Genomic DNA, 12,084 nt, shown 5'->3' on the forward strand with positions numbered 1-12,084 from the left:
TGGATGATTCTTCAAAGCCTCCTCCACTGCCTCAACTGTGACGACATTCCTCAGGGTCATGCGCTTGAGTCGTGAAGACTCAGCCATTACTGGGCCAATTAAAAGAACATCCAGCATCACAGAAACCAGTCTACAGCCAATTCGATTCACTCCAAATAACAAAGCAAAATTGCTTAGCGTACTGGACACAGCACAGGCTGGCTGCCCCAACTGTAGAACGGGAGACCTGTATTTTAGAATACCTGCAGGGTAAGCTGTTCCAGCATATGTGGCATCCAACCGGCAACATGGACAACTAATGCCTCAAGGCTTCTGCACTCAGACTCTCCTGCTGCCCTGTGCCCACACTCAATGACCTGGACAAAATAGGTTGGGCATGTCTATCATCATCTGCAGTCATTTGCTGTGTTTGCTTGGGATTAGCATCCAGATATTAACCCTGTCTTTCATGTGCTGTTACAGCAATTCAATTGGGTATCAATCTCAAGCCCAGGTAGTTTTGGCCAGGATGCAGACGGAATTGAGAGATAACGGAAAACATCTTGGAAGATGTCATTTCAAAGCACCAGCCAAAAAAACAAAACAACTATTGGAAGCATTAGGCGTGCAACATTCAAGAATGGGTTGGTGGGGGTGGGCTGGAAGAAATCACCTCTGATTACATAAGCTGCGATAGGTGGCCACCCAAAGAACAAGGATTTGTTCAGCCACCAAATGTTTAGTTAATGCTGTGTGGGCACTTGTATTTGTCACAACTATAAGCACAAGTCCCTTCTTGTGCGTTCAGATCTGCAGTGCAGTTTCCAGCAAGTGACCAGATAACAATGACAATCATCATGCAGCTTTTATATTTGTTGATCTCAACCACAGCGATTTGCTGCAATTAATAAGCCCATCCATCAGTGGCTCACGTTAATGTAGACAAACCTTTGAGAACACAAAGCTTCTTCCAATGCCAGAAGATCACAGAGCAGAACCTTCTGCAGTGCCACTATGTTTTATACACTAAGGAACACAGAAACAGAATCTATTAAGCCTACTTCCGACTGAAATGCAAGAAATCCGACCAGGTTCCATTTATACGGGTCACATGGGAAGTTGAGCTTCAAACTCCAAGACAGTAATATTTCAGTTACCCCACTGGGACTGTCAGCGTTCAAGGGGGAACACCATTTAGTTATTGCTCACCTGCTGGCCAGTTGCAATTTTCCACCCAGGCAAGTGAGTAGTTGACTCAGCATGGAATGATGTCTGGCAGTTAAAATCTGCCATGTCTCCCTTCCAAACTTCCCATCCTTCCTGCCTATTCCCCTCAGAGTTAAAACAGGCCTCAAGGACCCTTGTGTTGACTCTCTAATCAAGTTTGAACACCAACAGCCATTTTGGTGCATCATTTTTTTATGAAAAAAATTAAAGCCACAAATTTCAATAATTTGGACCAGTTATTGACTTGATCATCTCATGCAATGTGAAGATGGTACTCATCATAAAACAAAGAAGGTTCCCCTTTATCTGTGCAGTGCCACTCGATCATCCTTAGCCTCTCTTTTGGCATTTATTTGCCAGCTTAATCGATTATTTCCACTGTATGTTGTTGGAAACGTCACAAGTAGGGATTAAAAATTACCTCATGGCTTGGGATATCTTGTGTTATCTTGGTCACTTTCCCAAGATAACAAGCCTTGTTTTACTGGAATTCTTTGTGCCACAACCCAAACAGGAAGGCTGGTCTGATTAGCTCTTTGTTTTGGTTCCCAGGCCTTCTTCAAACCTTGTGATGGCATGTTTTTTAGTTAATCTCATATGCCAGTACATTCCTCTGCATCAGTCAAGGTTGTAAATAAGGACTTTCCAAGATGCTGGTTGCCATTTGTTTTTATGTCTCATTTTTACTGACCTCAATCTGAGCCGTGTGTTTAGCATAATACTCCAAGGCTTCATCTCCTTCGCCCATCTGACTGCCGGGCTTCAGCATTTGTTGCAGCTCTTTGTTATGGCGTGCCAACTGAAAGAATAAATAAGGTAATGAATGTCAGGGCCAAAACTGTCACATTCCTCTACAGTTCGAGTTCAAAAGCAACCTAAAATGTCTTGTTTTATAAAAGACACACTTCAGGCATTCCCTCACATCAGTTGATCCCAAGGTGCGCACTTCCTTGCTTACAACTGGCAGGTGGCACTAGAAGACTTTATTCATTCTTTCTCTTCCTCAAAAATGGTGGGGCACAACAGCCACCAACTCAACTGTGACTACGTTCCTCAGGTACATGCACTTCTAAGTTGTGAAGACTCAGCTACTGCTGGGCTAATTAAAAGAACATCCAGGTTAATGGGAGATAAACAGTCAAACACCAAGAGGCTATTTGGGGCAATAGTTTTGCTGAATCAGTGCCAGTAATCACATCCAGTCAAGAAATAACTTTCTTATCCTTGTGCTCAAAAGTTCTCAGTCTTTCATGTTCTGTCACATCCAGCTGTGAATGGTGTTTGGACAATTAAACAACTAACTGGAGGAGGCTCCACAAATATCCCCACCCTCAGTGATGGGGGAGCCCAGCATATAAGTGTAAGAGACAAGACTGAAGCTTCTGCAACCATTTTCAGTCAGAAGTGCTGAGTGGATGATCCATCTCCAAGGTCCCCGGAAGCCCAGGAGCCATTCTTGAGCCAACTTGATTCACTTCACGTGATATAAAGAAATGGCTGAAAGCACTGGGTACTGCAAAGGCTATGGGCCCGGACATCATCCCAGCAACAGTACAGAAGACTTGTGATCCAGCAGCAGCTGCAACCCTAGACGAGCTGGCCTGGGGGGGGAGGTGACGTAGTGGTAATGTCGCTGGACTAGAAATCCAGAGACCCAAGCTAATGCTCCAGGAGAGTGGAGTGGAGTTTTTTTTTTGGGGGGGGGGGGGGGGGGGGGGGGGGGGGGGGCAGAAGGGTGACGGAAACATGGCAGCTGGTGGAATTTGAATTCAATTAATAAATCTGGAATTAAAGGCTACTCTCACTAACAGTGACCATGTTGTCAAAACCTATCTGGTTCACTAATGCCCTTTAGGAAAGGAAATCTGCCGTCTTTATCTGGTCTGGCCTGCATGTGACTCCAGGTGCACAGCAATGTGGCTGACTCTTAAATGCCCTCTGAAATGGCCTGGCAAGCCACTCAGTTGTATCAAACCACTATGAAGTGTACAAAAAGGAATGAAACCAGACGGACCATTGGGCATCAACCTAGGCACTGGAAACAACAACAGCCCTGTCGACCCTGCAAAGTCCTCCTTACTAACATCTGGGGGCTTGTGCCAGAATTGGGGGAGTGGTCCCACAGACTAGTCAAGCAAAAGCCTGACATTGGAAAGTATGATTCCATGAATATGATGAGGTCCCAGACACCATCATCACCAGCCCTAGGTATGTCCTGTCCCAACGGCAGGACAGACCTACCAGAGGTAGTGACACAGAGGTATACAGTCAGGAGGGAGTTGCCCTGGGAGTCCTCAACATTGACTCTGGACCCCATGAAGTCTCATGGCATCAGGCCAAAAGATGGGCAAGGAAACTTCCTGCTGATTACCACCTGTCATGAAGATATTAATGTATATAGTGTTATGGGAAATTATTTTAAATTGGACTTGTAGTAGGGTATGTGACTGTGGGGGTGAGTGTGTGTCTTAATTGGATTAAAGCCAGCAGTCTGGGTGCTTTGATGTATAGTAGTTTTGAGATGTTAAACAGTAAGGTAGAGGGTACATTTGCATTTTGTTGAATAAACCGGAGGGTGAAACCTTGCACCTAGCTAGGAGACAGCAAAACAGTATGTTTATATTACTAATAAAATTGGTACTATGGAAGGAGTTTTATTGTTAGAAGAGGTGAAAATGTGGAGTTCAAAGGGCCTGGTGATACAATGAGAATTTGCATTCAAAGGGAAGGCAATATACAGAAAATAGTTCTGTGTGTGTAGGTCAGCGGCATGCCACCTGTAAGCCTACAACTGTGCAAAGGAACCAAATTGAAATGAACCTCATTTTGAATTCGTAAGATAAAATGTACTTTGCCTGGTATCTGTTTAAATCTATGGGTTATTGCTGCCTTGGGGAAGATTACCTGGGAGTGATTAATTTGGGGATTTGTTTAATAGTTATTATGGCAGTAATTTGTAGACATGTTGTTTAATATCTCATTAAATTAATAAATGTTTAATTTATGTAAAAAAACCTCGAGGCTTGGTGGTTTTATTTATGAATTCAGGGTTGTATCTCAAACATACTAATTGAAAATATAGGTTATGACAGTTGTTTAATGTTTCTCTCTGGGATTTTAACTAACTCAGCCTTTATCAACTTCTGTGTCATAACACATCTACTGCACCCCCTCCTCCCTCTCAGCTGATGAATCAGTTCACCTCCATGTTGAACACCAATTGGAGGAAGCAAGGGCACAGAATGTACTCTGGGTGGGGGACTTCAATGCCCATCACTAAGAGCACTCGGTAGCGCCACTACTAGCCAAGCTAGCCGAATCATAAAGGAGACAACTGCGAGACTGGGTCTGCAATGGTGGTGAGGGAACCATCATGAGGGAAAAGCCTACTTGACCTTGTTCTCACCAATCTTCCTGTTGCAGATGTATCTGTCCATGACAGTATTGGTAAGAGTGACCATCACAGTCCTTGTGGAGACAAAAATCCATCTTCACATTGAGGATACCCTCCATTGTGTTGCATGGCAATACCACTATATTAAATGGGATAGATTTCAAACAGACCTAGCAACTTAAAACTGGGCATCCATGTGGTGCTGTGGGCCATCAGCAGCAGAATTGTATTCAACCAAAATCTGTAACCTCATAGCCCAGCATATCCCTTTCTCTACCATTACCATCAAGTTGGGGGACCAGCTCTCTTTCAATGAAGAGTGCAGGAGGGCATGCCAGAAGCAGCACCAGGCATACCTAAAAATAAGGTGTCAACCTGGTGAAGCTAAAACACAAGGCTACCTGCATGCCAAACAGTGGGAGCAGCATGCAATAGATAGAGCTAAGCGATTCCACAACCAATGGAATAAATTTAAGCTCTGCAGTCCTGCCACATCCAGTCATGAACGATGGTGGACAATTAAGCAACTCACTGGAGGAGGAGGCTCCACAAATATCCCCAATCTCAATGATGGGGGCGTAAGCACATCAGTGCAAAAGACAAGGCTGAAGCATTTGCAACAATCTTCAGCCAGAAGAGCCGAGTGAATGATCCATCTCAGCCTCCTTCAAAGGTCCCTAGTATCCCAGGTGGCAATCTTCACGTGAGATCAAGAATCAAGAAACAGCTGAAGGCACTGGATACTTCAAAAGCTATGTGCCCTGACAATATTTCGGCAATAGTAGGATGACGTGTGCTCCAGGGCTTGCCGCACCCCTAGCAAAGCTGTTCCAGTTCAGCTACAACACGCATCTATACGGCCACGTGGAAAATTTCCCAGGTACATCCAGTCCACAAAGGGCAGGACAAATCCAACCCAGCCAATTACTACCCCATCAGTCTACTCTCGATCATCAGTGAAGTGATGGAAGGGGTTGTTGACAGTGCTATGTAGTGACACTTACTCAACAATAACCTGTTCACTGATGCTCAGTTTGGGTTCTGCCAGAGCCATTCAGCTCCTGACCTTCTTACAGCTTTAATCCAAACATGGACAAAAGAGCTGAACTCCTGAGGTGAGGCAAGAGTGACTACCCTTGACATCAAAGCTGCATTTGACCAAGTATGGCATCAAGGAGCCCTAGCAAAACAAACTCAATGGGAATCAGGTGGAAAACCTCCCCCATTGGTTGGGGTCATACCACTCCTTAACACAAAGAAACATGGTTATGGTTGCTGGAGGTCAATCATCTCAGCCCCAGGACAACGTTGCATGAGTTCCTCAGAGCAGCGGCCTAGGCCAAACCATCTTCAGCTGCTTCAAAAATGACCTTCCCTTCATCATAAGGGCAGAAGTGGAGATGTTCATGGATGACTGCACAATTTTCAGCACCATTCATGATTCCTTAGTCTGTGTCCAGATGCAGCAAGACCTGGACAACATTTTGGCTTAGGCTGAATAAGTGGCAAGGAACATTTTCACCACATGAGTGCCAGGCAATGAGCATCTCTAATGTGAGAAAAAAATAACCATCTCTCTTTGACATTCAATGGCATTATCATCAACCAGAAGGTGAACTGGACCAGCCATGCAAATAATTTGGCTACAAGAGCAGGTCAGAGACTGGGAATTCTACAGCGATTAACTCACCTTCTGGCTCCCCAAAGCCTGTCCACCATGTACAAAGCACACGTCACGAGTGCGATAGAATACTCCCCACTTGCCTGGATGAGTGCAGCTCCAACAACATCTCCAGAAGCTCAGTATCATCCAGCATAAAGCTGTCTGCTTAATCTTAAACATCTTAAACATTCTCTTCCTCCACCACCGACACACAGCAGGATCAGTGTGTACCATCTACAAGGTCCACTGCAGCAACTCACCAAGGGCCCTCCCAAACCCACAACCACTATCGCCTGAAAAGACGAGGGCAGCAATCACTCGGGACACCACCATCTGCAGGTTCCCTAGGACATGGTTACACCTTCAAGTCACTCACCATACTGATGTAGAATCACATCGCTGTTTCTTAACTGTCGCTGGGTCAAATTCTGGAACTCCTCCCTAACAGCAATTGGGGTGTATCTGCATCAGATGGGCTGCAGTCGTCTAAGAAGGGGGCTCACCACCACCATCTCGAGGGCAATTAGGGATGGGCAATAAATGCTGGCCTTAGTGGCAACGCCAACAACCCATAAAAGAATAAATGAATAAACAAATAAAGAATAAACAATAACAAGTCAAGTTTGAAATAGAGATCAAACTCTTAGAAACAAAAGTCCGAGCTGAGGTGCTACAATTGATCGCAGGATGGGGAACACAAAATAAGGTGGGTTTCTGCCCCCATTGCTAACCAGTAACCTCTGTTGGAAAGAGGATATTTGGGCAGTGAATGAGTGAGGAGGGGGTTCTACCAGGAAGCGTTCTCTCTCCGCCACTGTTGAAGAGCTTGCTTAGCCTAGTCTCTCAAGAAGAACCACTAAGCAAACTCGGATGGTTAGAAGAATTAAAGCCTCTTCTAACTTCTGGGTAGCAATTATAAAGACCCAGACCGACCCCCCCATGGAACTCCCCCAACACCTCCGACCTCCCCCCACCCAAGGGGACTATCACACTCCTGACTAACAACCTCCATCCCTACCACAGTATTCCCCACCACAGTCTTCCCCACCCCCCGGCCCTCCCAACCATAGGATTGTCCCCACCCGCACGGGGCTCATCATTGAATCATCCCCACCCCAATTTTCACCCCACCCACCCGACCAAGCTCCCCTCACCACTGAGGTTGGACCAGGCATCCACCCTTCCCCTGATGTCCGACCACTCCCCCAGCATCACCCGAAATTCCAACTCCCCACGCCCTCCCAATGTCTGATCCCCCCTACCGCATGTCTGACACTCCCAGACCCCTACCCCTCACCAAATGTCCAATGCCCCCCAATCCCCCGAATGTCCGAAACCATCCCCCCATTCCCATCCAAACACCATCCCCAAATCCTATCCACTTACCTTCTCTCTAGCCTATCAATTTCAATCGGACCTTTAAACTTACCTGCTTTACCATAAAAAAAAAAGGGACATGTCCTCCTTCAATTCGACAGAGCTGGACTGCAACACTGGACTTCAGAGACAGCTGTGCTGCCTGGATCTCGCCCAGCCTGAGTTGGAAGGTCAGGCGAGACAGACGCGGAAGAAACTTAACTCAAGTATTTGGGCACGGAGTAGCAATCCGACGCTGATTGCCACCCCAAGGAAATTACGTCCTACGATACACTGCGCAATAAATTTAATTTTTAAAATGTTATTTGTAACAAAGGGGAAATGTCGTTGTGCTAGATTTGAAGAAAAGCTTCCCTTTAGTATATGGGCAGCTAGCTAGAAAATTAACTGTGCGTCATTCCTGCCATCCCAGTCACAAACACAGCTTTGTTGCATTATCCTTGGTCGAAACCATGTTTGATGTCAGTGTTTACCTGGTGTGCAAGTATGTAAATGTTGTGGCCGACATTCCTGGGTGATGCTGCATGATCCTCGCCATCCTCAGCTTCCTCAAACTCCACCTCTCCCTGGAGGTAGGCCTTCTTTATCACTTCAACCTGAAAAAAATCATTGGCTTCATCAACAAAGAATATAACATTCAAGGGAAAAAAAAGACTATTTTTTCATTAAAAGGCTCCTTACCAGTTCCTTGGGCCTCATGTTATAAAGTATCCTCTCTGCATTTTCACTGTCATGCCTGCTCTCCATTATTGCCAACAGAAGTTTGGAGGCATTATTCTGTTGAAAGAACATGTCACCTTGTCAGTAAGTGGAAGACTGCCATTTCTAAACATAGCATAACTTTGAACAGCATGATGAAATCTTAAGAGCAAGTAGTGATAGAAGTATTAACAGAGTCTACAAAATACTAAGTCACTGATTGCTGCTTATCCACTATCATGGCCATATCTGATCTTGATCATTTAGAAATCCTGTTCAAATTAAGAGATTAATTGAATAGATGACAAAGGTGTCATTAACATTCAAGGAAAAATAGCTTCAATCCAATTCAAAGAAAGCTCCTTATTGTAAAACAAGTACACACACATGCCAATATATATCTCATGTACACTATGACTAAATTCCCATCCATTTGCTCAGCAGCAATAAATTCATTCCATAGTGCCTGTCCTGTACTAGCCTGACCCCTTCAATAATCTCTACCCCTTTTTCTGACAAGATGCTCTTGATATTGTCTATCTAGTACTTGCTTGGACTTGGGTTCCATGGATCCATGGCTGTTGGGACACAAAATGTATTCCAGCACTTTCATTCTTAAAATATGGTCAAACCATCACAGTCTCTCTCAGATCTTCTACTGTTACAAGTCTAAGTCACGTTCTTATTATATCATTCCTGATTCTTTGCATGCTGGATACCCCCAGTGATCCTCTCAAACAATTGATCTCTGTTCTTTGTATCTTTTGCCTGGCAGCTCATTTAACATCCCAACGTTCAGATCCCTATAACATGGGATAACCATGTTAAACTTCTATCTTTATTTCTTTTACCAAAGTATCAAGTAGCTTTACCACCCACTACAACATGTTGCCTGAATTAAAGGGTCTAGTGAATTGAGTTATGCTGGCTAAGCGCTCTTATTTGTATCGCCTGTATAGGATATTATTTTCAAGTCACCTTCAATTACAGGGTGGTAGTTGATTTCAGGGTTGAGAGAATTTCACAACAGCATTGCTGACGAAAGTAAGGTGCCAAGCAGCAAGGGGACATTGCAGCATTGATAAAAGGTTGGTCAACAAAGATAGAAACACAGTAGAGAAGGATGTGTTTTTCCAGACTGGAGGAATGTAAACAACGGTGTCACTCACTCAGTTAGCAAATTGCTTTTCTCAAAAGTAGATAAGAAAATGATGGGGACTCAGGTATAGGGGATGGAATATGAAAACTCTCACGTAATGTAAAAAATAGGAAATGATGCAGAGACTGTACACAACACCAGGGGGGACAAGGACAGGTTAGTATATTTTGCAGATAAACATATGTCAAAACTGGGTGGAGAGAAATGGCAGGGGGTCCACTTCTTAGAGAAAGACCAAGGAGAGAAAATATACATTACTTATCTAAGATGTTGTCATTTAGAGGAATTTGGGACTCTAGAATACAAAACTTTACAAGTAGAAGGAAAAGTTGATGAATCTTTACAAAAGCACACTTATTGGGTCCTAAGTTTAATATCTAGGGATACAAAAACAATGAAATACCGTCAACAGCAGACAAACCATTGGGTAGATTACATACTACTGTGTTCCCAGTTTGGGATGCCCTACTTTAGGAAGGATATCAATGTAGAGAAGGGATTTGCGAAGAGGATACCAAGAATCAAGCCTTTAGTTGTGAAGAGGGGCAAGAAGAAAAGGAGGGCTCTTTTCAGAAAGAAAGTATGGGTTAAAAGGGGATCCAATAGATATGTTCAAAACTTAAAAGCTTTGATGAAATAAATAAGGGTAAACTAATTCTACTGGTCAGTGAGTCAGTAATTCGAGAACATAAATTCATTACCACAAAATGTATAGAGGGTAGGAGAATTTCTTTTAAAGATCACAGAGGATTATGATGATAATGGATTACTTGACACAGGTGGAAGCAGAATCCATAATCGATTTTCGAAGGGAAGTGGATAAATATTCGACAAAAGAAAAATCAAAATGATTGAAAGGGAAATGACAGAAAAGTGGGACTAAACTCTTTCAGAGATCCAGCATTAGTGCAATGGGCCAAATGGTCTCCTTCTGCGCTGAGAAATTCTGATTATTGCCATTGTTTGTGTAAATGACCCCAAAATCCTAGGATCTAATGAAATGCGAAGTAGAACAATTTAAAACTTGACCCTATACCAAACAATTGCACATCTGCTCATTTTTTTTAAAGTTTCAAATTCAATTAAAAGCCATGAAGAATTGGCTGATGATGAGTGTTAATTGTGTAAGGTTAAGTATATAGAGGTGAAGGACATTAATTGGATGGTTACTTGAGCACATATAAAGAGACACTTATTGATGTTGGTTGGTAGAGTTAGGAGTTTGTAATGTTTCATTCATGAATAAATTTAAAACCGAGGGAAAATTCATCTCTGGTTTACACCTTCACTAACTTTCTGTCAGGAATTTAACAATGGAGGAATAGTAAAACATTTCAAATGTCAATGTCTAAAGAAGCATCCCCAGCTCTGTCACCCTGTGCCTAAAATCTCTGGACTGAACTAAGTGGAATAGGTACCAACAGTGAGGAACATTCATTCCACTCAGGCACCTCAACTATATCAGTCTGGAGACTCAAAGATGGTCATGAGTTTCTGCGCGTTTTTGAGTGAACAATGGTCTCTCACTTTTCCCTCTATTTTCTTTACTTATCTACTAAAGGCATCAAACATGGAACCACCATGCCCTCCCTCCAATCCAGCAACGACTTTATGAGAGAGGCTGGACAGCAAGTGTCAGCTGGTTATCCCATCATCATAACTAGGCCCAAGCCCATCCTTATCTGATGTGCGCCGCATGAACTTTCCAGCCATGACCAGCTAATTGTTTCCTCTCCCTCGCCCAAGGGCTTCTGAGGGGTAGAAATTGGTCTAGGATAATGGAACAAAAGGAGCAGTCTTGGTTGCTAGTTTTCTCCCCTATCCGACACTCAGTTCCACTCTGCAATTCCTCCCAAAGTGAATTTCTACCTGAGGCCCAAGGTCTCCTCCCACCTGAAATCAACAAACCCAGCGAGATGAAGAATCCAACCCAGAGCCTATTGGTTTTCCTGAAGGTACAAATGATGATGAGAGTAAGCCACCAGGCTATCAGGAATGTGAATTAGGAATCAACCAGTTATTTTATTTTTTGCTTAAACATAGTATGGCTGAACAAGGCCCATCCATTAGGCTCTCTCTTCCTACTTGCCTTCAACTCTAGCACGAGGTCCATTCGTTTTTTCCCCAGTGGATTGATATCATTGAGAATTAGTGCAATGATGATGTCAATTCCATTCGATTCATGAGTGGCAATACAGTTCTGTACAAACACGTTTTTAAAAAAAAGTCATTTGAATCATGTTTCCTCTTCCCATTTAAAACACTCATCATCAAAATAATAATTTAAAATTAGTCAAAACATCTACTTAGCAAGTCTCCCATTCATGGAAACAATATTTAACAAACCCACACTTGAATACCTGAGGTTAGTTAACTACCTGTATGTTAGGATGAAACAAGAGTTTGATACACCTCTAGAGAGGAGAGAGAGACAGGAAAAAAAAACATTCCCAACAAAAACAGTAATATATAGAAGTACCTTCAGTGCTACAGACAGCTTGCCCTTTCTAATTAAGTGCCAGCCATGGCTCAGTGTCTCTCACCTCGGAGTAAGATTGTGTAGTCACGTCCCACTCGAGGCTGGAG

General features: G+C 43.5%; 1 protein-coding gene across 7 annotated transcripts in view; it reads right to left on the bottom strand.

Annotated features, from left to right (window-relative positions):
- Positions 1–12,084, bottom strand: part of itpr1b (inositol 1,4,5-trisphosphate receptor, type 1b) — a 492,964-nt gene that overhangs the window by 132,138 nt on the left and 348,742 nt on the right. For all 7 annotated transcript variants that reach the window (XM_041191125.1, XM_041191131.1, XM_041191128.1 and 4 more), the window contains 4 exons: positions 11,588–11,698; positions 8,322–8,417; positions 8,114–8,236; positions 1,898–2,005 (listed from right to left, as the gene is read on the bottom strand). In XM_041191125.1, the coding sequence (XP_041047059.1) occupies positions 1,898–2,005; positions 8,114–8,236; positions 8,322–8,417; positions 11,588–11,698 (438 nt within the window). The remainder of the gene's footprint in view (positions 1–1,897; positions 2,006–8,113; positions 8,237–8,321; positions 8,418–11,587; positions 11,699–12,084) is intronic.

The sequence above is a fragment of the Carcharodon carcharias genome, chromosome 7, assembly GCF_017639515.1.
Source record: "Carcharodon carcharias isolate sCarCar2 chromosome 7, sCarCar2.pri, whole genome shotgun sequence".
Lineage (NCBI taxonomy): Eukaryota > Metazoa > Chordata > Chondrichthyes > Lamniformes > Lamnidae > Carcharodon > Carcharodon carcharias.